Source organism: Callospermophilus lateralis, chromosome 15 (assembly GCF_048772815.1).
Source record: "Callospermophilus lateralis isolate mCalLat2 chromosome 15, mCalLat2.hap1, whole genome shotgun sequence".
In the NCBI taxonomy this organism is placed as follows: domain Eukaryota; kingdom Metazoa; phylum Chordata; class Mammalia; order Rodentia; family Sciuridae; genus Callospermophilus; species Callospermophilus lateralis.
Genome location: NC_135319.1, coordinates 66517190 through 66543946, shown reverse-complemented (window position 1 = coordinate 66543946; position 26757 = coordinate 66517190). Strand labels below are relative to the sequence as shown.

The window sequence follows — 26757 nt, the reverse complement described above, 5'->3', positions numbered from 1 at the left end:
TTCCATTCATACTGTCAACTACACAGAAGAGCAAGAAGCATCCCCAAATCTCTCATCGTGAAGGATCTTTCCAACAATCCCCATATGGGCCAACAAGATGAAACCAGAGTTTTGAGACAAGACTAGATTACCCACTTTGCCAATTTCTTTCTTGGTTCTTGTCTTGCAAATTTGATGAATAAAATCCATGGACAAGGGCTAGGATTGTAGTAGGACTGTAGTAGAGCCCTTGCCTGATATGTGTGAGGCACTGGGTTTATTAGGTCTATTAACAACTAATAAAGGTCTATTAACAACTAAAAAGTATTTTTTTAAAAAATCCACAGATAATCAGAAAGGAAGAGCAAACAGAGGAGGATTTATTTAAGTGAGAAGAGATAGAACTCCCACCATGTGTATGTGGGGGGGTCTGGATAGCAGAAAAACTCCTCCATTTATTTTTAAAAAATCATTTTTGTTTGCTATATAAATTGAATTATTTTATTATTGCCTTTTAGGATTGTTCATTGCTAGTGTACAGCAATACAACTGCTTTTGTATATTGTTCTTATATCCTGCAAACTTGTTGATATATTAGTTTTAGTGTGTATGATGTGTGTATTCCTTAGAATTTTATGTATACAAAATCATGTCATTTGCAATTAGCATTTACTTTTTCCTTTCCAATCTGGATGCTTTTTCTTTCCCTTGCCTAACTGTCCTGAGTGAACAATGTCAACTAGAAGTGATGAGAACAGACATCTTGTTTTGTTCTTGATAAAATATTTAGGGGGAGAGAATACTAAGTATGATAGGTGGAGAATTTGTTGTTTTTTGTAGATGCTCTTCATCAGGTTGAAGAAGTTTCCTTCTATTCCAAATTTTTTTTTTTTAAAGAGAGAGGTGAGAGAGAGAGACAGACAGAGTTTTTAATATTTATTTTTCAGTTTTTGGCGGACACAACATCTTTGTTTTTTTTTTTTTTTTTTTGTATGTGGTGCTGAGGATCGAACCCGGGCCGCACGCATGCCAGGCGAGCGTGCTACCGCTTGAGCCACATCCCCAGCCCCTATTCCAAATTTTTTGAGCATTTTTACCATGAAAAGAATTTTATCAAATGCTTTTTCTGTGATCAAGATAGCCATGCAGTTTTTGTCCTTTAGTCTGTTACTATGACTTATTACATTGTTTGATTTGGGGATGTTAAACCAGCCTTGTATTCCAGATTGCAAATAAGCAATTATAACATCTGCCACTTAATACCTAAAGCAAGCACAAATCTTGCTTCAAATATCCTTACATTCTCTGAGTTATCATATCACCTAATGTTTCCCAAAAGTTCCCCCAAATTTTAAAATTTCTAAAAAATAATAACTGTCCCCCAGTAAATCTAATATCTCACCAAAACTGGAGTTCAGGAATATAAGAAAGCAAGGTCTCTTTCTGATAAATTTTCCTATGGTAGAGAAAAATAGTATGCAGCATACTTTAATCAGCATTCAATGGATTGAATGAGGGATGATTGGATTGAGGAATCTCAGGCACCAAGAGAATCAAATCATAAATTGTATTGTTATCGAATAAACCATTAACAGATTTTTAAGCACTTACTAGTATGAAATACTATTAGAAAGATACAAATATTAGGTCCCTGTTCTCATGGAAACATACTACCCTAGATTAAAATATAATATAGTGAATGAAATGTAACTCAGGGATTTAATTGTTCCATAGTGTTACAGATTAACTATTCTGAAATGTTAATGCTGATAAAAAATACTGTGTTCTGCAGAAGCTGAGTTTATTATTCAGGGGCAGGGGAGGTGGAGAGAGAAAGCACATATGGCAAATTAGCAGCTGTGGGATCTAGATATGTATTAAAATCTTCATAACAAAAAATGAAAAAAAAGAAATTTTTAAAAATTTTAAACTTTCTCTTACATTTTATTCCTAGGCATCTGATAGAAAAATGATGCCAATATACATTTATACATGGTTTGCTTTTAAAAAAACAGCTTGAGTTATCGTTAATATATAATAAACTGAATGTTTAAAATGTACAATTTGTTTTTACATTTGTACAGATCATTATAAAATTTTCATTTTCTAACTTTTTGCTAGATAATGGAACCCAATTTTTGTACAATGACTTTGTATCCAGCAACCTTGTTGGTCACTTATTAATTCTAAAAGAGTTTTTAGATTTTCTTCATATAATCATGTTGTCTATCTTCCTTTTCCAATCCTTAAAATTTTCATTCTGCCTTACTGTACTTGCTAAGACTGCCAGTAAAATGAACAGAATGGTGATACTGGGCATCCTTGTCTCAATTTTAGTCTACGGAGAAAACTGTTTACTATTTCATCATTAAATCTGATATTTGCTCCAACCAGGCAATAAAATCCTACATGAAAACTTCTTTGTCTAAACTTGTCAAAAATTCTGGACCAGCCAGGTGCAGTGGCACATACCTGTAACCCCAGTGACTTAGGAGGCTAAGGCAGGAGAATTGCAAGTTTGAGACCAGCCTTGGCAACTTTTTCAAGTACTTCTGAGTTTAATCCCCACTACTCATCCCCACCCCCCACCCCCACACACAAAATGCTGGACTGACTCAATATCAGGTAGAAGTAACTGTTGGGGTTAGCTGAAGGATGAGTCTAAGATGTCTAAGTTGGAAGAACTGGCATAGTGACCAAAAACAAGTACTTGATATACTAGTGTGTAAGGGATGGGAAAAATAAATTCACACCAGAAAGTGATATCATGTTATTACTTTGGGGATAGAATTTAAGATAACCTACAGAATTACAGAAATGATAAAAATGTCCCAAAGATACAGCTATTTTAAGATATTGCTTTTTTTTTTTCTTTTTGGTACTGGAGATTGAACCCAGGGGCATTGAGCCATACCCCAGCACGTTTTTGTATTTTATTTAGAAATGTGGTTTTGCTGAGTTGCTTAGCCCCTCAAATTGCTAAACCTTACTTTGATCTTGCAATCCTCCTGCCTCAGCCTCCAGACCTGCTGAGTGTACCACCATGCCCAGCTTAAGCTATTATTTAATAGAATTTTTTTTTGTTAGAATGTATAGTGTTGTATTGCATTCATGGAGAAGATAAAAAATTGAAAAGCAACAGTGGACTGTCTGCCTTTTCTTGAGGTATTGCATAAAGGATATAGAAAAGTTAAAAATGAAACATGACTGTTATTACAAATTTGTCTCTATTTTAAAAACATATAATGGTTAAAACACGTGGTGTTAAAGCTGAAAGCAATTTACAAATGCAGAAACTGAATTAGTCAGGATCCTGACAGGAAAATTTCAAAGACCTTTAATAAAGAACTATATACAAAGGAATGAGCATGGTTTAAGAAAACCAACAAGGAATAAATAATGTAGTATGCCACCTAGCCTAGTCTGGAGCTATTCCTAACCATAAACCCAAAGAGGTCAGGGAGAGGGTCTAGTTATTAGAACCCAGAAAGGGTTTAAAGAGGAACAACTGATAGGATCTATGAACTTTAAAGGGATGCAGCCAATTCACAACAATATGGTAGAGAAACACCGTCCCATCTCCTGCTGATACTTTCTATTGACCAAGCCCTACAAAAACATGAAGGTCAAAGGAGCCATGGATGCTGATCATTTGGGTATGCCTTCTAGGATACAGAACAGACAAAGGTAGAGATGGATTTAGAGGGGAAAAGAGAAGAAATCTAGCAGTTACTAAAAAGTCAGGACTAAAACCTAGAGAGAGAGAAAGAGAGAAAGTGAGAGAGAGAGAATTTTTAATGTTTATTTTTTAGTTTTCGGCAGACACAACATCTTTGTTTTGTATGTGGTGCTGAGGATCGAACCCAGGCTGCACGCATGCCAGGTGAGCGCACTACCACTTGAGCCACATCCCCAGCCCAAAAACCTAGATCTTGAGTTCCAATTCAGTACTTTTTCCACCAGGCAAAGTAAATGTCACTATGAATACACAATGTGGTAGGTGTGATAGGGGATACAAAAAAGTAAGAAGACTTTTGGTATTTTGGCCTCTATCTTCAAAAGAGTAATAATATTGTTGAGAAGAAACTTACACTTATGAAATCACCAGTAAATATTTTAAAACACAAATAAATTATAGAAAAATCATGGTAGGGCAGGGCGTGATAGCGCATATCTGTAATTCTAGCAACTTCAGAGGTTGAAGTAGGAGGATCTCGAATTTAAGTCCAACTTCAGCAACTTAGTGAGACCCTAAATAAAAAATAAAAAGGACTGGGGTGGAAAAGCATCCCTTGGCTTATTCCCCAGTACTGGGGGAAAAAAAAGAAAGACATGAAAAATATAGGTAGAGATTACCTTATTCTACTTCTTGTTTTATATTCATAGTTAAGGGCACAAAGTTAGTGCTGGTTTCAATACTGGGTAACTGGTTTTAAGCTCTCAAAGTCTATTCCTAGAAAGCTACTTTAGGAGAAAAATAATTAATATTTAACAAGTCCTTTCTATGTGCCTCAAACTTTAGCATGTCATTTAATGAGAAAATATGTTTTAATTATTAATCCTAAATTTTAAAGTGAAGCAAAGTTCAAAAATTAAGTAACTTTCTCATGGTTAAACTAGGAGCTAGGATATGATCCCAGGAGTATTGCCTAGAAGTATTGCTCTTTGTACCATATTCACATACCAGAAGCAGCTTAAAGCCGAAATCTTGGAAAGTTAGGAGCCTAATGTTCATGCCTCCCAAGGAACATTAATTCATTGTTAAACTTGAGCAACTCACATCACCTTCACTAATCTGTATAAATAAAATAAAGATGACAAGGCCTGCTTTTGTCTCTGGGGAATCACACAATGAAGTTCAACTATATATTTGTATGTATATGTAATACTGAGTCCAGTATCTTTTATACCTATTTCCCAAGTCTTGGAATTTTTATACTGTCCATTTCACTTTGCACCCTTATCTTCTTGCTCCAAGGCAACATCTCCAGTGAGCACAAAATAAAAAGAGAGAAAGACAGAAAAAGTAAAATGAAACACTATCTTCCCTTTCACATTTGGTACAGATTGTATTCAATTTAAGAATAAGAGACTGATATCATAATAGAATGAAATTTTTTATTTTATAAATGAAAAGGTAAAATACTACAACTATCGAATTAACCCTGAAGCCACGCTGAATTTATATCTTGCAGATGAATTTTCTCAGTTCATCAACTAGTTCCATTGAGGATAGACTAAGCCTCTCTGTAGATGTAGTACAGAACAGATTTAATCATAATGATGGCAAAGGCTGGAAAGACTAAGCAAAAGAAGTGACTGTATCTGTTTAAATTTCTTTTTCTTCTGGAAACATACTTCATGGCAATGTGAAACTTGACTAACTGTCCTAGCCAAAGAAGGTTAAAACTTTGTCTCAGAGAATTGTAGATTATACTTCTTTCTTCATACTGCAATATCCATGTCTCATGGAGAGGTATGGCTAAACTAGGATATTCTTTGCAATAGCATTCAAAGTCCTTACTTTGGTCACATCTGTTACCTTTAGAGAATATTCTGAATTAGAAAGTGAGGCTCCCATGGCAACAGAGGAATTTCTGCAATAGAAATAATAATGGAACAGATAAGTTGTTCAGTCAGTACTCCTACTGGCACTTCACTTTATGGTTATTTCATGATTCAGAAACATGGGAAGGTAAGGACTCTGAACTACCATATTCCATAATAATAATTTTAATTAATTAATTACTTAAAACACCTAGTAGCTGAATCTAAAAAACAGTATACTTGATTTTATATCTGGAAATGTAAGTTTTAAGCTTCTTCCTTCTCTTACATGCATTTTCCCAAATTATAAATAGAAAGATTCCCCTAGTAAGTTATAGGAATCCTATGTATTAAAAAAAATCACATAATAGCTTCAATTTCTTAATGGTAATATACTTTCAAAATAACTGAAAGAAGAGAGCAAAGATGAGGGAAGAATGACTAAATGGCAATGGCTGGCAAGACTACCAAAGACTATAAAAAGGTTTAATATGTTCAAAAGATCCTGCTCATTTAAGACAGAACAAGAACCATTTTAGAAATGTTTTTAAACTGCAAAAATGATGACAGTACTTATGTATTAATCACAACATGACATTCATTCATTGATCATGGCATCAACAAACGTTTTTCTATTTGGGAAGTAAAGATTAATCTCATCCCTTCTTGTATGAGTCCAAGAACATTTTTACCGAAACCTCATTCCTGAGTCTCTGGAAGTCCGAGCAGAACAGTGGAATTCTGTAGCACCAGAACCCTCAAGGATCCTTTGTAGATTTCTGTCTGTTATGCCACCTCCTATTGAAAGAACAAGTAACAGATTAAGAGAATAGAATCTTGTATAAAATTTAAAGAATAACGATGACTGCTTATTCTATTTGAAAATCCCATTCTGAAATTTCTCGTTGATTCAAGAATTACTCTCTCCCTAAGCTAGAATGAAATTAAAAAGTAATGAAAGATGTATACTAGACTCTGGAGAATTGTTAGAGTTAGAGCCTATATGATGAAATTACATATATCAGTTGGTTTATATGAAAAAGCTAGACATTATTGATTAAAAAGACTACTCTGAGTCAAGGAAAAAAATCATTCATTCCAGCCCTGCTCTTCCCTCAAACAAAATCAAATTAAAATGAAAGGTAAGGATAGCTTTGAGAAAAAAATACAAAAGCACAACCGAAGAGATGCGTCTAAAGAGAGAACCCGTAAGATTTTCTCTCTGGACAAGACTGAAAGCGTATACCATAACTTCATGGGAAATGTCAATAAGGCAAAGTTTTATACAGTTTACTCATCACAATATTAACTTTCTGTTTCACTTCACAGAAGAATCTGACTCCATTTTATTATGATTACATGTTTTGATAAACAATCTTTAAAATATTTATTTATAAAAGTCATACTCTGAATTGGTACCAATAATTGCAAATATGAAGTTAGCTTATTCATCTTTATATTCATATCTTCTGATATAGTGAATGTATTCAATAAACATTTCAAAATGACATTAAAACTTGTACTTTGTACCTCAAGCTATTCAAGTTGCTGAAATAACCTGTTTTTATATTTATATACTCTTTCAAACTTGTTAACTCGGCTTTCTTGTTTGTTTTTGGTTAATGGTCTATTCACATTGCTGAACCCTAGGAATTAGCAAAAACACAGACTAAGAAGTCAGTTGTAAAGGAATACTGGCTTCATTTCTGTAGCTATTTGGAGTTGGGTGATCTTAAATAAATTATTTAAATCCACTTAGCCTTAACTTTTTCACCAATAAAAAAGGATAATACAGGGCTGGGAATATAGCTCAGCTGGTAAAGTGCTTGCCTCAAAAGCACAAGGCCCCGGGTTCGATCCCCAGTACCACCAAAAAAAAAAAAAAAAAAAAAAATCACAAGGAAGGGTAATACTGCCTACCTCATGCGCTTGTAAGGATTAAAAGACAAATTATTTCCCTCTAACAAATAAATCTGAAACACAACACTCAATACATTCTCCAACACATAGGCTAACAGAGCTTTACAGTTAAAAGAGACCTCAAAGAATAATTAGTTCAATATTCCCTTCCTTATAAATGAGAAAACCAGACCCTAAATATGTTGTAAGTTTCATTATATATGTCTTACTTATCTTTATATTTCCCAAGGATGAAAACTCATTAGGCTTTCGGATTGATTTATCTAAGAAGTTTTTACATGCTGGTACTTATTTACATGAAATTCTGTGGGCTCCCCAAATAGAAGGATTACTTCATATTCATTCTATTTTCACATCTAATAATACATGTATAATTATTACTGACATAATTAATACTTCCTTAGTAAGGTTTGTTAATCTAGTCACAAATATTTCTGTACCTAAGACTATCAATTTCTAGAATAAATAGTTCATTTAACTCTATATCCCACATAATTCCTTGTACAAAGCAGATAACTTAATAATTACATATTCATCAAGCACTTGTGTAGAGAATTGTCTAAATCTGGTTATTAGTTGTCAAGGCTAAATACATTTAGCCTTAAACAAAAAAGCATCAGACAGACTCAGTAAGTTTCTTTAGCATTCCCTGATTAGTCTATAAAGGGTCTCAATTTGACAGATCATATATGCTTTCTATCTGCTTGTTTCAGGGACTTACTGCAAGTGAAAAACTTCCTACTAACTGTTAATATCTTTACCTGGTCTATTTTAAAACTTGCCCTTTATCTGGTTATCACCATTTTGAACCCTGGTCAGTCTTGGCATTACTGCTAGTGAGAGTCTAGAGACTGAATGCTTTCTGATGTGATCAACTGTGAAGTACACAGAATCACCCATTATTCTTACCCAAATATTTAACCAGAATCTAATCAAGTCTTATGATTTAACTACCAGTTTATAGGGAAGTTAGAAGCTACAAGAGCAAGCTTTAGCTTTGATATTGTTTACAGTATCAAAAATAAACAATTCAATAAATATAGAAAGTAGAACACTCTACAGGGTAAGTATCTACTTTTTAAAATTCATTTTTTTAAGCTGGGCCTGGTAGTGCATGCCTGTAATCCCAGTGGCTCAGGAGACTGAGACAGGATGATTATGAGTTTAAAGCCAGCCTCAGCAATGACAAGATACTAAGCAACTCTGTGAGATCCTGTCTCTAAATAAATACAAACAAATAGGGATGTGGCTCAGTGGTTGAGTCCCGCCTGAGTTCAATTCCAGTATCCTGCCCCTGACAAAGTCATATTTTTAAATAAGAAGAAGAAAAGGAAAAACTTCTATATTAAAAGATACTAAAGAAAACAACTAAATGTAATGCTTGTTCCTTGACCAGATCCCGGTTTGCACATTTCAGTTATAAAAACCATTTTGGGGAAAACTGGAGAAAGGCAAGTATGGACTGGGTATTAAATGTTATTAAAGAATTAGTGTTCATTTTGATAGATGTATTATGTAATAATGAAATTGTGGTTATAGTAAAATGGGTCTTTTATAGAGATGCATAAAGAAAAAAATGTCATGATGCCTTTAAAATATCTCAGTGGACAGGAGATATGGTTCAATGGTAGCACTCTTGCCCAGAATAAGGCAGGCCCTGGGTTTGAGCTCCTGCACTAAGGGTAGTGGTGATGGTGTTGGGATTAGTTCAGGATTAAAAAAAAAAAAAAAGATGAGACAAATGTGGCAGAATAGTAAAATCTAGGAAATGACGGTGACTATTTATTATTTTCTGTTGTTTTTATTTTGAGAAAATAATAAAAGAAAAATTAAGAGCCTTTATATTTGTTTCATGCTGATTTCGGGTTGCTTATTCTAATTCTTTCAAAACTGCCTCATCTGTTCATTTCTAATGAGTCATTATGCACTTAATGATTTTATGGTTATCATCAGGAGCAGATGCTCCAATTATTTTGTTTAAAACAAAATATTTTGATGATCAGAGACTTTTCAGGAATTGAGGAAGTGTAGTATTAGTCCAACTTGGTATACCTCACCAGGGATGAACATACACATTCATAAAATTCTATATACTATAGGAAAGCAAACATGGGAGAAACCAGTCCTAATCTACTTTCTTATTTGCTCCTCAATGAGGTCATCCCTATTAGAATGTTCTCCTCCTCCTATAGTTTTATTCCAGCACATATCTCCTAATCTTGAACATTTTAATCAAACTATTTATTCTTCTCTCTGAACATACTTTCAGATTTTCATGCCCTTTTTGCTCTTCCTCCACTATAGTTTGGTGTTAGGCTAATAGACAAAGAGATAAATAAATACCTGGCATTACCACAATCCTGCCTTTTGCCTGAAAAAAAGAAAAAAATAGATAAGTAAATTGTAATATCTTTCTCTTTTTTTGGAGGGGGTACTGGGAATTGAACTCAGGGGCACTCAACCACTATGCCATATTCCCAGTCCTATTTTGTATTTTATTTAGAGACAGGGTCTCACTCTCAATTGCTTTGTGCCTCCCTGTTTCTGAAGCTGGCTTTGAACTCATGATCCTCCTGCCTCAGCCTCTCGAGCCACTGGGATCACAGTTGTGTGCCACCATGCCCACCTCTATCTTTTTCTTTTTTTAAAAAAGAGAGAGAGAGAGAGAGAGAGAGAGAGAGAGAGAGAGAGAGAGAGAGTTTTAATATTTATTGTTTAGTTTTTTTTTCCGGCGGACACAACATCTTTGTTTGTATGTGGTGCTGAGGGTTGAACCCGGGCAGCACGCATGCCAGGTGAGCGAGCTACCGCTTGAGCCACATCCCCAGCCCCTATCTTTTTCTTAATCGTGATAATAAGGCAGTAAGAAGAGAAAATGAGTCAAGTATATTATTTTTTGGGGGGTGCCGCAGTCTGGCTGGGCACAATTCAGGAGCCACTTGTCAAAAGAAACTAACTTTATTTTTAGAACTACACACGATAAACAAAACAGCTCCTCAGGAAAAAACCCTCAGAGCCCAACTGCCACCACCGGCTTCCCACAAGCCACACCCCCAACAACCTCTTTCTCCCACAATCCTCCTGCTCTAGAGGCCGATTGGCTGGGTCGCATGGGTGGAGCCAAAAAAGTCCCCCAATGAGCAGCTCCGTGGTCTGAAAGGGCAGGGAAACAGCCCAATGAGCATCACCGCAGAGGAGCCAATCAGCTAGATGTTGCTGGGGCCGCTATGAGCCAATCATCAGCTGGCAGTCTGAAAGTTTGCTGGGGCCCCTTCGGCTGTGGCTCTCAACAGGGGGGGGGAGGAATTTTATTTATTCTTATTTTTTATTTGTTGTTTTTAGATATACATGAAAGTTGAGTGTACTTTGACATACTATACATACATGAGATACAACCCATTACAATTTGATCCCATTCTTGTGGTTGAACATGGTATGAAGTATTTTCATACTGGTATTATATTCATATATGAACATAGGAAAGTTATGTCCAACTGATTCTACTGTCTTTCCTATTCCCATCCCCCACTCCCTTCCCTTCATTCCCCTTTGTTTAATCCAATGAACTTCTATACTTCCCTCCCTACCCGCCCTTGTTATGGGTTAGCATTCACATATCAGAGAGAATATTCAATCTTTGGTTTTTTGGGACTGGCTTATTTCACCTAGCATATTCTCTAGTTCCAGCCATTTACAGGCAAATGCCATAATTCCATTTTTCTTCATGGCTGAGTAATATTTCATTGTGTATATATACCACTTTTTTTTTCTATCCATTCATCTGTTGAAGGGCACCCAGGTTGGTGCCATACGTTTGTTATTGTGAACTGAGTTGCTATAAACATTGATGTGGCAGCATCACTGTTGTATGCTGATTTTAAGTCCTTTGGGTTTAAGCTATCAAGTATATTATTTTTAAAAATTACTGTTAATGTCTAATTGTCAATAGATCTTCTCTTGGGGGAAGAATCTTGGAAAAGTAAGATGTCCAGCAAAATAAGTTCTATCAAGAAAGATTATTTTATTGTATTACTTTATTAAACTCATACTATTATGAACACAAAAAATAAGAGGTTCCAAAACAAATACTGAATAATCATACCACCTGAAGAAAAGCCTTACTAAAAAAAAAAAAAAATACCACTAATTTTGCATTCTTGGTATGCAATGGGATGAAAATAGTTGAATTTAAACAAGATTTTATTAGAAAAGAAAACATAATTTTAAGCTACTGGGGGAAAATCCACTTAAATCCTGTATCAACTAAATTCTCTAGGTCCATTTAATTGAGACTACAGGAATTAATTTAATTGCTGATCATTCTGGAAAATAGGACCAAAATTATTATAAAACAATCATATCTCCCATCCTTTCTCCTAAGGGCCTATTTATCCTGCCATATAGTCACTTTTTCCACCATAAGAACCTTCTCTTCCTACTTTGTCACCTATAAGATGGTTTATAATATAACCTCCAAATTCTAACCATCACTTTGAGTTATATTTCTTTGTTAACTTCCACATACACATAAGAATATATACACTTAGGTATGGAATCCAGATTCATTATTTCTCCTGCTAATCTTTCTTTAATCAGTTTAATTTGCAAGCCCCTGGGAACTAAACACAAAAGAGTACAAGAATTTTTGCCTTCCTGACATGGAATAAAGTTCCTACTTTCATCTTGCACATTTAAGGAAGACGGAAAACAGATAAATACATTTATGTACTAAAGTTTCAGGTAGCAGTAAGTACAATAAAGGAAAAATAAAGCAAACTAATAAAATGGAGAGTAAACAGAAGGGGCTATTGCACAGAATTTAATAACTGTTAGAAAAAAATCAAGTGGAAAAAAGATGTTTCATACTCTCAAATGTGCTAAAAGCAAATCATTCATAAAACATTTACTCTTTAGAAAGCAAAAATAATTTGAAGAGGGAAAAAGTCACATTTACCTGTTTTTCCAAATGAAGACTTTCTAAAATAATGACAAATGATATTTTAAAGACATAAATTCTCTAACTTTTTTTTGCCTTCCATAAAAGATTATATGCCTAAGGCTATCACTATGATTTAACAATGTAACATACTTACTAAGGGTCAGACATCAGCTATTATCTGAAGCAATCTCTCATAACTATTCTGGGAGATGGGTGCTATTATCATCCTAATTTTGCAGATGAGGAAACAAATGTTTAGTATGGTTAGTTAATTTGACTCATATCATTGTTAATAAGTGACAAAACCAGGATGTAAAGCTGTAAACCAGGATTCTAATCTTAAATCCTATGGCTTAACTAGTATATTATACTGCTAGGTAGTAACTTCAAGAAGGAAAGGTAGTAATATGAAATATCTAACCCAGCTCCCTACCAACCAATGATTATCTCACACACACACACACACACACACACACACTTTTAAATGTAATATAGGACCATGACAATTATATCTTATTATCTATTCCTAGTGAGTAACCTTTTAAAACTATTTTAAAATGCTTCACCCTTCCCCAGTGCACCAAGGATTAAATATAAACACAATTTAATAAGGTTTTCAGAACTCTGGATATCATTCTTCTCTTCATCTTCAACGATTTGATCACTCTTCAGTATCTTGAGTTACGCTTGCTTTTGTTTCCAGGACTTTGCATATATAATTTTTCCTGCATGAAACAATTCCTCCACTCCACCTACTTTAAAATGTCCTTCAAATGAGTAAGACATTGCAGTTTGGATACCTTTTCTTCTAGGAAGTTTCCCCTAATCACTGCCAACCTCCCTGCTGCAAAAAATCTGGAATTAATTTATTTTCTCCAATGTGCTCACATAACACCTTTTGTTATAGGTCTCTATTAAAAAGTATCTGTGATCACTAGATTGTAAGAGCAGTGACTATAACACACACACACACACACACACACACACCTCGTGGTCACCACCACAGTACAAATAACCTGCATCTAATATATACTTAATAAATATCTGTAAAATCAGTAAGTTCCAGAGTAGCAGAATCACACCAAATCCATAGATGAAATTTCTTAAAGTTATTTTTATGGCTATAGATAAGTAAAAATAATCAGATGTCTACACAGAAATGCTAAATAATATTATTAATAAAACTAGTAATAATAATGGAAACTAACATGTACTAAGAATTACTTACTGTATGTTTTACTGTGCTAAGGATATTACATATATCTTTCTATCGTAACAGTTACCCTATAAAGAAAAAATTAGCCATGTATGGTGGTGCATGCCTGTAATCCCAGTGGCTTGGGAGGCTGAGGCAGGAGGATTATGAGTTCAAAGCCAGCCTCAGCAACTTAGTGAGGCCCTAAGCAACTAGCAAGACCCTATTTCAAAATAAAAATAAAAAGGGCTGGGCATGTTGTTGAGTGGTTAAGCACCCTTGGGTTCAACCCCTCGTACAAAAAAAATTAATTTTTTTCAATTTCACACAAGGAAATGAGGATTTTAGGCTAGTAATCTATTCAACGTCATGCAGCAAACAAGTGTCAAACCTGAGTCTCAAATATAGAATTTTCTCATCTCAAAGTCTGCACTCATTAACTTAGAATGCCTCTGGAATGGTGTCAGAAAAACAGAGACATACTTCAGTTACAAAGGCATATCTGACTACTCTAAAAATGATGGCAGTTCATCAGGAAAACTGGGACAAGAGAAAAATATATTTCTTCCTATATTGATAGATGGAGAAAAGTGAAAGAAGAACATAATTTTAGTTTTAGAATTTACTACAGATAATAATTATTTCATAAATTTATGGGATCCTCTGGTATACATGGGCTGGCAATGAAAAGATGTGGCTTAAAACTAGACAATGCTGATGGCACAGAAAAGGTAAAATTTGCTACGGTTATCCAAGTTAAATCAGATTTATAGGTACTGTCTACAATTTGATCTGAAAAAATTTGGTTATTAAGTCCACTTGTGAAAGAAATACGAATTACATAAATATATCACTGTCTGTTTGCTTTTTCCTGTAGAGTAATCATAAAGTGGGAATATTTAATTTCACATCCTGACAGAACGTTAGAAGTAACCACAATGGTCTTAGGAAGAAAGAAAAGAAATTGTTTGTACCTGATCTATGAGTCGCTTTATTAGAGGTAACCCTTCTAATGCTGAACTGTCACATCCACTGGTCAGTACTCGTTCAAATCCCAAGGATAAGAGAGTCTCTAGAGCTGCCATTGGATCATGAACCATGTCAAAGGCTGAAAGAAATAAAATTAATTTTAATTTTAAACACGTATTTTCAAATGCAGTGTTATTTAAAACACGGTACACATATGGTGGTATGCTGGACCTAACTAATACAGGCTTTCAAGAGCCAACTGTCAAATATTCAGGAATTTTGCATATCAGATTGTTAGTCCACTGGCATCTTGAAATTACTCAAGTACTCAAACCACAGAAATCAGAAAATACAAATTGGAGCTTTTTTCCCCAAAGAGCCAATTTACCAACATACAGGCAGTGTGCATGACCATTTTACTAGGATACATTTTAATAGGTATATTTACTTAACTGCAGAAGTGAAAAGTTTCAATTTTCAATAATTATAAACTTTTTCCTTAACAAATTTATTTAAGATTTTAGTTAAGAAAGTTATTAAATGAATTTGCACAGGTAAGCATTCAGATATGGTAAAATTGTTAAGTGCAATAGATAAGTGACCAAATTTAGGAAATTGCTCTCAGGCTTTAGACAAACAGGACTAAATAAAATAAAACACTATACTCACCAGCAGTTTTAGGAAAAGCTTGGCTCACATTCTTCTTACTGACTAATATCTTTTATCAATCCATTTACCTGGCATATTCAAGGCTCATAAGGACAGTTGCTTTCAACAGATTATATGAAGTTTCAATTTCTTTCTTTCTTTTTTCTCTTCTCTTCTCCCTCCTCCTCCTCCTCCTCCTCCTCCTCCTGTCTGTACTAGAGATTGAATCTAGAGGCACTTAACTACTAAGTCATATCCCCAGCCATTTTTATGTTTTATTTTGAAACCGGGTCTAGCTAAGTTGCTTAGGGCCTCACTAAATTGCTGAGGCTGGCCTCGAACTTGTGATCCTCCTGCCTTAGCTTCCCCACTTGCTGGAATTATAAGTTTATGTCATCTTGCCTGCCCAATTCCATTCTGCTTTCTAAGAAACCTCTCTCCTCAGAACCCTCTGAGAGGAAAATGACCTAGAAACCTCAAAACAGAAAAGCTACTTCAGCAAAATCTAACTAGAAAAATTTTCTTCTTTTGGTGGCAGCACTTTCTCACCTATGATTATACTCTCATAGTCTTATTGAATAAACGAATGAAAAAATGTAGAATGAGTGGGAAAGAATGTGGAATAGAGGAAAATGTAAAATTTACATAAATTTTTGAAAATATGACAATATTTTTGTTAAACTTACTGGATAAAAGAAAATGTCATTGTCTTAGTTTAAGAGCAGAAAAATATATGTGACTAGTTTACTTTCTAAATTATTTGGCATGTCAAAATTTTAAATATATAGTTTTTCAGATGAATGTCCACTAATTTAAAATGCTTTTCATGTATTAATAACTTTTTTTTTATGTGTGTTAGCCTCAAGGTGAAGATTTTTAAACACCCTAAAGCATCTTTAAGTTATTGTTAGTTTAGAAGAAGAATTGCTATAACATCAAGTCAAAGAAAACAGTTTTCTCATATGTTATACATTTCAAAAAGAAACAAGAATAACAAATACACTTTATACTTAATTTCTCATAAATGGATACAGATCCTTATATTCACTTTAAGCCTAATCCCTGAAAGTTTACTTAAAAGGAAAAAAAGCACTGAAAAACTTCTCAAATATATCAAGTAAAAATATAAAAATACATTACAGATTTTTTTCTTTGATTAAAGGCTTTTTTTTTTTTTTCATGTGCAAGGGCAGTGCCCTCTAAAGCAAAAGTGACCCTAATATCTCCATTTCACCAACATTTAGCCAAAGTACACTGGAATTATAATCACCTGAATTTTAAATAGAAAACATTTTTTTAAATGATGCAGACAAGATATTCAACATGAAAAGTAATTTCATATATCTTACTGGACATCTGTTTGTTGACCATTTAGCACCTATTTCTTCTTTCCTCTTTCTAAAAAATATCTAATTCTTCTTCATATATTTACCCTCTTTCCCCACATGAATTCTCTAGAAAGTTGACCTCACCCCAGCTTCATTTTTTCTGGTTTAAGCCAGACGGTACATTTTATTTCACTGGCTAACAGTGATTTATTCTTTTTAGGATTGCACATAACCTAAAATAATCTAATTAAAATGAATCTCAGAATTGTTACCCAGATGGATACATGTCCTTGTAGGTAATAATTACTATCTCCCTCTTTTCTATTATATTCTACAACCACCTACTTTGTTTTTTTAGTTGTCAATAGACCTTTATTTTATGTATTTATATATGGTGCTGAGAATTGAACCCAGTGCCTCACAAATGCTAGGCAAGTGCTCTACCACTGAGCTACATACCTACTTTTAACAACTTTTATAATTGAGCCTTGAAATTATGTAGACATTGTATATCTATAAATTTACAACTTTTCATTCTAAGATCTGAGTAACACTGTAGAACTGTGATCCATAAAAAGGTTGTAGCTTCTGGTGAAGTTAGAAAACTGACACTATTCAACAGAGCTTATAAAATGGAAACTACTCACCTCGGTGGAAAGTAACTGGCAGAGGACGGCAAATAGCTATAAAAAGAAAGTCACATAACAAGATGAATAGAAAAGGTCATCATTGATTACTATAGGATTCTCCATGTAAGGTTTTAAGGTGAAAATTTTTTATACTTTCTTCCCCTAAGAAATAAGAGATAGTGAACTAAATGATAATAAGATGGTAGTATTCAAATTAAAAATCCTAATTTTCTAATAAATTCTTGTTTTATATAAAATATAATCATCTACAATTCAAAGGCACCAAATAAAACTGCATGATTTGGCAACTATAAGAACAGCATTATATCTATTATTTGCCCCTCTAAAGATTCTTCAAGAAATAATGTTGGCCAAGCAGCATAGTAGTTTGCTTCTATTCTCTCCAACTTTCTCTATCCTCATTGAATGCAATAACTTCTGAAGATTTTGGTGTGGGTTAAGAAACTAACAGTAAATATCACTTAAACCTTATGAGAACAAGACCAGAACCAGATCTACAGCAACTGAGGAGAATTAGCTGGGTTTTATCACAGATACTCTCCACTATCTCTACCATAAACATCTAAATAAGTACTGTTAAATTAGGTGGGTTAGTATAAGTGCCCGCAAGTATGACTGAAAAGTCAGTGTTGTGATATTTTTCTGCATCAGGAACATAAATACAACCATCAGTAGAGATTTATTCCTCTCATTATACAAATTCTTACCCACAAGGGACATGCACAACTCTTTGTCAACGTGTCCATCTTCAGTCAATGCCCCAAATACCAAACCATCAGCACCATAAAGCTTGGCAAGTCGAATGTCAGCCTTCATCACCTCAATCTCACGATCTGAATATAAAAAATCACCTCCTCGTGGCCGAATCATCACAAAAACTGGGATCTGGACACTCTGTTTCACTACTTGAAGGACACCTATAAAAACAGAAAGCAGACTAAAATTCAAACATGAGCTTAAAAGCTCTAGGTAGAGCCAGGCACTGTAGTGCATGCCTGTTAATCCTAGCAACTCAGAAGGCTGAGGCAGAAAGATTCCATGTCTGAGGTCAGCCTCATCAATTTAATGAGGTCCTAAGCCACTTGGTGAGATTCGGTCTTAAAATAAAAAGTTAAAAGGACTGGGAATATAGCTCAGTGGTAAAGCGCCTCTGGGTTCAACTCCCTATACAGAGGGTCAGAGACAGAGAAGAAAAAAAGCTCTAGGTAGTCAATAAAATAGTATTGGTCAAGTACATCTGTTCTTGTGTATTATTTCTGAAAGAAAAGGAAGAGTTGACTGAGTATATAGAAAGGTCTTGCCTCAGTAGTACAGTGGGCCATAATAAACTCTAGAGTGATCACTGCTCTAGAATTGCCTAACAGACCTTAACAAGACCTAGAAGTTCCAAACTGTTTCCAAATAAACTATCTGTTCAAAAATATTTATAGGAACATACAAATTCCCAATAACAAACAAAGTAAAATTCATAACGTATTTCATGCAATAAAAAATGACCAGGCAAGAAAATAAGACAGATCACTAAGTGATAAATTAATCAAATGAAACCAATCTGATACAGATGTTAAAATCTGCAGCCTTATTACAGGTCTTATAACTGTATTCCCATATGTTCAAAAAAGTTAAGAGGAGACATGGGAGATACAAAAACAGACTAGATTTATCCTCCTTCCTTTAATAATAAAAAACAGACAAAATATTTAAAACAACAGTTTGTAAGACACTAAACATCAAACAACAAAAGATGATGATCCCTGAAAGAAAACAAGTGAGGTGAGCTCTATGCTTGACCCAGTTTAATGCCTCAGTTTCAAGGCCTCAGCTCAGGGAGGAGGAGCCTAGGTGGAGCCTAGAACATTAAATTTCTAGAGATGAAAAAACTACAGTGCATGAGATGAACAATATACTAGGCAAGATTAACAGCAGATTAAATATTGCAAAAGATAAGTAAACTCAAAAAACAAAACTACAGGAACTGTGTAAAATGAAATACAGAAAGGAGATAGATGGATAGCTCATCAGAGAGTTATGGGACAACTTCAAAGTACATACTTACATAAGTATAACTGAAGTCTATGAAGAAGGGAGTGGAGGATTAAAAGTACAAATGTACAGGTCCAAGAAACATGAAAAAAAAAATACAATCTAGTACATCATAATCAAACTGTTCAAAACTAGGAATAAAGAAAACATTTTAAAAGCAATTTAAGAGATACATTATATAGAGAAAAATGAAGATATGGATATAGATTTCTTATCAGAAACAACACAAGCAGCCAGGCCTGGTGGTGTACACCTATAATCCCAGTGGCATGGGAGGCTGAGACAGGAGGATTGCAAGTTCAAAGCCAGCTTCAGCAAAGTCAAGGCACTTAACAATTCAGTGAGACCTTATCTCTAAATAAAAAATACAAAAATAGGGCTGGGGATGTGGATCAATGGTTAAGTGCCCGTGAGTTCTCTCTCCAGTACCAAAAAGAAAAGAAATAACACAAGCAAGAAGACAAAGAAAAAATAATCTTCAAAGAACAGAAAGAAAGAAAGACCCTGTCGGGCTGAGGATGTGGCTCAAGCGGTAGCGCGCTCGCCTGGCATGCGTGCGGCCCGGGTTCGATCCTCAGCACCACATACAAACAAAGATGTTGTGCCCGCCGATAACTAAAAAAAATAAATATTAAAATTCTCTCTGTCTCTCTCTCTCCTCTCTCACTCTCTCTTTAAAAAAAAAAAAAAAAAAAAAAAAAAAAAAGAAAGACCCTGTCAACCTAGAATTCTACACCCAGCAAAAATATCTTTCAAAAATAAAGTAAAGCTGTGTGCAGTGGCACTTGCCTATAATCTCAGTGATTTGGGAGTCTAAGGCAGGAGGATCTTAAGTTCAAGGCAGCTTCTGCACTGAGATCCTGTTTCAAAATGAAAAATAAAAAGGGCTATGGATGTAGCTCAGAAATAAAGTGTCCCTGGCTTCAATCACTAGTACAAAGAATAAACAAACAATCGAGAAAGAATTCTTTGTAATTCCAACAACTCAGGAGTTAGATGCAGGAGGATTGCTTTATTACTCTTATATCTTTAAAAGATAATTTTTTCAAATTTTTTCAAACAAAAAAATACAGCATGAGGTTTTTGATAAATATAAGTAAAATGTATGAAAACAACAGGACAAAAGACAGGAAGGAAGAAACAAAGACAATAGTCAATTTATTCAGGGTGCCAATATAGAAAGATTTTTTTTAAAGTCTGATCTTTTTTTTTTTTAAGAGAGAGAGAGAGAGAGAGAGAGAGAGAGAGAGAGAGAGAATTTTTTTTTTTAATATTTTTTAGTTTTCAGCGGACACAACATCTGAGGATCGAACCTGGGCCGCATGCATGCCAGGTGAGTACGCTACCGCTTGAGCCACATCCCCAGCCCCTAAAGGTCTGATCTTTGATGCTACTTAAGAATAGCTGAATTGGTATTAACAGCAACTACCAACCTTCCAACTTTCTGATGTTGAGAAAAAAATTTTTAATCAAATCTTTTGTTTGTTTTAGTTATAGATGGACACAATATCTATTTAATTTCATGTGATGCTGAAGATTGAACTCAGTGCCTCACATGTGCTAAGCAAGTCTCTATCACTGAGCTCCAACTCCAGCCCCTGATCAAATCTTTGACAGTGTTATTTACAATCATAAACATTTCTAACTAGTACAATATTCACAGCATAGTTAACATGACATTAGTAAAAGACCCCAGTGAAACTGATAAATAGTTGCCTCTAGGCTTTATAAATTCCTGTGTGAAAGAATTGGGTTATGAAGTTGACAAAATTACTCTATATGCACAAATGAGTATATCACAATGCATTCCAATTTCATTCATAACTATAATATACCAATTAAAAATAAGTGAATAGAAGGAAAACTAACAGCTAGGTGTGATGGTGCATGCCTATAATCTCAATGATTTGGGAGGCCGAGGAAGGAGTATTGCAAGTTAGAGGCCAGCCTCTACAACTTAGTAAGACCCTAAGGAACTTAGCAAGACCCTGTCTCAAAATAAAACATTAAAAAGAGCTGGAGATGTGGCAATGGTTAACTGACCCTGAGTTCAATCCCCAGTCCCAAAAATAGGAAGGAAGACCAACAAAGTAGAGGAAAGGAATCAGAAGGAGACAGGAGGAGAGGGGAGGTGGAAGTCCTGGACACTGAAATGGAACAAACTATGCATATGTGCTTATGAATGTCGAAATGAACTCCACTATTACGCATTTTTTTAAAAAAGCCTCCTACAAAAAGTTTGGTGAAAAACAAGACATTTACCCATGCTGGGTGTGGTTCCGCCCTCCAATAAACCAGAACATAATTCAATCCGACCAGCACCTGTGATAAAAAAGCATTGCTCAATAAAGTTTTCTTAAAGCTCTTATTAAATAGCAAACTGTTTACAACATTTATTCCCAAATATACAAGAGTCTTAGAAACTGTCTATGAGGAATCAAATTAAAGACTAAAACTCTATTTTTAATCTCAACTGTATTCTGCAACCCAGCTGTGTTATGATGGTAAAATTTAAGAGTTATTCAAGCAAGTTCTCTTAAAATTTTAAATTTTAGGGCTGCCATGCCCAGGGAAATGACTTAGAATAAAGATATTACTAGACCATAGTAAAGTGTTGGCTCTTTGTTGATAATACCATAATCTTTTCCAAAATAATCTATTATTCTAAGCTTTAAAAAACAGTTTTGCTACCCCAATGATTCAAATGTATGAATTGCCAAGATCATTGTAATGTCATGTGTAGATAATTAAAAAAAAGAAAGTTATGCTGGGTATGGTGAAAACTATAATAAAGAACTGAAACAAAAACAAAAAGAGTCCTTCTCAGGAGGCTAAGGCAGGAGGATAGCAAGTTTGAAGTCAGCCTCAGCAACTTTGTGAGACCTTCAACAACTTAGCAAGACCCTGTCTCAAAAAAAAAAAAAAAAAAAAAAAAAAAAAAAAAAATTTAGAAGGGGATGTTGCTCGGTAGCAGAGACTTCCTGGGTTTATTACCAGTCTCCACCTCCCCCCCACCAAAGAGTCCTTATCTTCTAGAGATATATTCTTAAATATTCAAGGATGAAATTACATGATGTATAGGGTTTTCTTCAAAATAATCTGCGGTTGGGAGAAGTTCAGCAGGTATACAGATCAAGGGTCAACAAATGATGACTTGCAGGCCAAAGGCCAATAGCTTATTTTTGTTATTCTTAGCCTGAAGAGCAAAGAATGTTTTATGGGTTTTAAAAATAATACCTTTATTAACATGTAATCTACATGCCATATAATCAACACACCTAAGGTGTACAATTCAGTGCTCTTTAGTATATTCCAAGTTTTGCAACCATCACAATGAATTTTAAGACACTTTCAACATCCTCCTAAATAACCCCCACCCTTTAACAGTCATCTCACCTTCTCCCCATGCCTTTCAGCACTAGGCAATCATTCATCTATTATCTGTCTCCATAAATTGCCTATTCTAGACATTTCATACAATTGGAAATTGTACAATGTGGTATTTTGTGATTGGTTTCTTTCACTCAAAATGTTTCAAGATTCATCTGTTATAGCATATATCGGTACTTTATTGCTTTTTATTGCCAAGCCAAGAAGTTTTTACATTTTCAAAGAATTATCATTATTTTTTAGAATTTAACCTTTATTTGTTTTTATGTGGTGCTGAGAATCAAACTCAGGGCCTCACTGATACTAGGCAAGCACTCTATCACTAAGCAACAACCCCCCACGCCCCGCAAAGGATTTTTTTTTTTTTTTTAAAGAGCAAGTGATAAAGACCAAATGTGGCCAGCAGAGCTGAAAATATGTACTATGTGGCTCTTTACCAAAAAAGTTTGCTGATCCCCGATATATTGAAAGAAGAGTGGCCATGTGTTAAAAATGATTGAAGTTAAGTAATGGATACACAGGATTCATTATTCTACTCTACTTTTGTAATATATGTTTGAAATTTTTCCATAATAAAAAATTTAAAAATTGTTCTGATTCTGAGATAATGGAAATATCTGTGCTTCCTATTTAAACAAGTTCAGAGTACAAAAGAAACCTTGGATAAAAATAAATAATGTTTCTCAAACCATCTTAATTTTTTCCCCCCAGTGTTAGGTTTGAACCCAGGGCCTATATATGCTAAGCAAATGATCTACCATTGAGCTACTCCCCAGACCCTTGTGAAAGCATCTTTAAACCAAAAGTTTGAAGTTTTAGATAAGTTCAATAAAATGTCAATGAATAAGCATTACTGTGGACATCTGTCTCAAAATGTGACCTGCTTGAAAAGGAGCGAAACTAGATTATAATTTTCCAGTAGGTTTTCTAGTTTGTTGTTTTCAAGAGGATTATCGGCCCTTGGAGATCACAAGGGCTTCTGAGATCAGTTTACAGGATTTATTTTCAGACTCTTAAAAGGGTTGCCAACTGTTATTCATACTCTAATTTTTCTTACCTCCTCTTTCTGCATTCACAGCTGACTCTACTGAATCAACACACACTTCCATGAGAAATCCATTTGTTGCTCCTAAAATTCATGGAGAACAACAGAAATTCATGAGGATACTGTCCATGTGGACCAATTCCCCACAAAGATCTCATTTATTTTTTAAAACTTTCCTTGATTTTATTTATTTTATGTGGTGCCGAGGAGCAAACCCAGTCCCTCACACATGCAAGGCCAGTCAGTGTTCTACCACTGAGCCACAACCCCAGCCTAAAACTTTTAATATTTTTAAAAGTATTTTATTTTTCTGACAATGGTAGGGAAATAGATAAATACACTAGGGCCTATGAATACAGTAAAATTCCATGTTTGTTATTAAATTTATATCTCTGGACTGTGAAATACATTCAGAGTCATACGCATTAGAAATCATACAAGGAAAATATATGTTGAATCTAAATTAACTTCCTAAGACAGATTTCATCATTATACCCCAGCTCAGATTCTTACAATGCTCTCAATGTCTATAAAATGTTTAAACATCTTTATAAGGAAAATATGTTTAAAAGTGGGAATGGACTTCAAACCCTGATCCCACCATTTATTTATTGTGTGATCCCTGACAAGTTAACCAAGTTTCCCATAAAACAGAGTAGGCTTTAGTACCTACCTCATAGTATTCAACATCAGGAAACAATTTACATAAAAGGGCATTCAAAAAATATTCACCACCACAAATAAACTACACATTATTTCCTCTTTATGCCTGGTATCTCCACGCCTGGTATTGCTTATGCCATCTCCTTAGCCCACAAAATCCTTCTAGCTTCATCTTTAAATGACACAAGTTTCCAAGGCATTTATCACATTTGTCACATTTCCATGACTTTTTTTTCTCTCTCCCAAAGTAAGGAATTACATCTTTTAACTCACATAACTTTTTGTGTTACACATTCCTCTTATTTATCTATTTTTGGTACTAGGGTTTAAACCCAGGGTTGCTCTACCACTGAGCTACATCTCAAGTCCTTTTTTTTTTTTTGAGACTTGCTGAGGTGCTGAGGCTAGCCTTGAACTTGGGTTCCTCCTGCCTCAGACTCTAGAGTTGCTAGGATTACAGGTATACACCTACATTCCTCTTTAAAAGACTAATTACAATTATATTCTACCTCTTCTTTATGCAGATAAGTGTCTGATCACTCTTAGTTGACCTAAAGTTCCTAAGGTTTTTATGTAAGAAATCTTTATCATCACTGACAGCAAATATATGCTACACAACAATCCCTCAAATATTTATTAAAATAATAACACATTCATAGAAAGTCATATATTGATACTAAAAATGATATAAACAGAGTTTTGAGTTTTTCCTGTAGGTTAAGCATATAATTTATTTTTAAATTAAAATATTGAATGCATACTTCATACAAAGATGTCTGGAATAATGTTCACTACATACTGGTAATGGTTACCACTGGGTGGTGAGATTTGAAGTTCTTTTTACTTTTCTATGATGCTTAAATTTTTCTACCCAATGTTTTTATAATAAAAAATAAAACAATTTTACTTTGAAAAGCAAACAAAACAAAAATCTATCATCAGCTAACATCACATTTCAACCGTATCATTTATTTAAAAGACTATGAGTCCCTAACTGTGAAAGAGTTAAGTGTTGATCTATTCTCTTAATCAACAACATTGTTTCAACTCCCTAAGTCCCCTAATGGCTACCACATTATTGTCACACAGATGGAACTGGACAATGCTGCAGTATTACCATTAGCCTCACACCAGAAATGACTCTGCCAGGGAGGGTAGAGATGCACACAAAAGGCTATGACAGCAGGTAGAGTAAGGGAGGTGTACTAAGCAACAGTTATTTGTACAGATCAAAGGAAAAGATACTTGTTTGAAGCAGTAGTGCTCAAAATGAGGTAGTTCGGGACCTCTGAAATTCTTTTAATTTGTGGAATTAAAATCATTTTTTATAATATTAAGACTTTAGTTGCCTTTTTCACTCAATCTTACAAGTGAAGTTTTCAGGGGGATACTTGACACATCAGATTGAATGCAAAAATAGGTATGAGAATCCAATTGTCTTCCATGAAGTCGAGTTAACATTTGTAAAAGAGTTTTGAAAAATCTGTAACATAGTCACTTTCTATACGTTAAGAATATTTATTTTTCATAAAAGTTACGTTTCCACGTAACGGGTTTATTATAGTTATTTTCTAATTAGTCTGTCGTTTTTAAAATGTTTTAATTTCCAGTATGATCGAAATCGATAGCTATAACCCATATAGAGCTCCTTGGAGGTTTCTAATAATTTTTAGGATAAGGGAATCCTGAGACAAAAAAAACGGAGATAAAACCAAGAATTCACGGAGTAGGAGGAGAAGGCACCTGGAAAATCCTGCAGAGCCCGCTCGGTTAGCCAGCCCTGGCGCGGAGGGAGAACTAGGGACTTGGGGCCACTGCCACCTGGCAGCAGTGACTCTGGGAACAAACGGCACGGTCGCTGTGGCAGCTACAAGCTGCTGAGCGGCCACCACAAATGAGGCCTGGTCCACTCTCCATGGGCTCTCACGGCGATGGTGAGGGGGAACTGGGTGACGAACGGCTGGGACGAGCTAACCAACTCGCATTACTGTCGCACGACGGAGCGTGGTGGCGCCGAGATTCGAACCCACATGGGCGGCTCCAGCACCAGCTCATGTTTCCACACCCTGAAAGCCGTAAGGCTAGGACACGCCGCGCCAGGGATTGGGGAAACGCCTCCGGGAGAAATCGTGACAGGCCAGACCACAAACCGGCCGACCGCCCCCGGCCCCGCCACCTTCCGCACCCGCCTTCCCCGACGCTATCCACGCTGGTTTCCGCTCGGAGGACGCCCCCTGCCTCTTCATGTTCTACACGTTTCTCCCCCGGGTGCCTTCGGTTTCCACTCCAAACCAGGGTTGTCGCGCGCGCGACCGGATAAGCGCGTCCTCCCCGGCGGCGCGCGGCGCGCGCGCCCCCGAGACCCGAGCCCCAGCAGCCTCTACGGAAGCAGAATCGCCAGCACACGTGCCAGTCTCGCGCAAAGGAGGAGCTCGCGCTGC

The 26757-nt window shown here is 35.3% G+C and overlaps 1 protein-coding gene across 2 annotated transcripts; it reads right to left on the bottom strand.

Moving 5' to 3' along the window:
* Positions 1-5077: 5077 nt before the first annotated feature.
* Cutc (cutC copper transporter) lies at positions 5078-26722 on the bottom strand. Of its 2 annotated transcripts, none has more exons than XM_076834532.1 (9): positions 26502-26722; positions 23666-23737; positions 21481-21540; positions 17883-18092; positions 17173-17208; positions 14555-14688; positions 9790-9817; positions 6219-6324; positions 5078-5576 (listed from the first exon to the last, which is right to left on the bottom strand). In XM_076834532.1, exons 1-9 carry the CDS (start codon positions 26560-26562, stop codon positions 5462-5464), a joined length of 822 nt encoding a protein of 273 aa, XP_076690647.1. In that variant the 5' UTR covers positions 26563-26722; the 3' UTR covers positions 5078-5461. The 2 variants fall into 2 exon arrangements, with proteins under 2 accessions (XP_076690647.1, XP_076690648.1); XM_076834533.1 differs by having other exon boundaries at positions 6225-6324.
* Between the last annotated feature and the right edge of the window lie 35 nt (positions 26723-26757).

What these genes read in the sequence shown, in the direction of transcription:
- Cutc (XM_076834532.1), bottom strand. Translation starts at nt 26,562, where the DNA reads ATGAAGAGGCAGGGGGCGTCCTCCGAGCGGAAACCAGCGTGGATAGCG. An exon ending in GTTGTGCATGTCCCTTGTGG is followed by an intron (nt 17,209 to 17,882) that starts GTAAGAATTTGT and finishes TTCTTTTTATAG; the next exon opens with CTATTTGCCGTCCTCTGCCA. An exon ending in CAGGATTGTGGTAATGCCAG is followed by an intron (nt 6,325 to 9,789) that starts GTATTTATTTAT and finishes TTCTTTCAATAG; the next exon opens with GAGGTGGCATAACAGACAGA.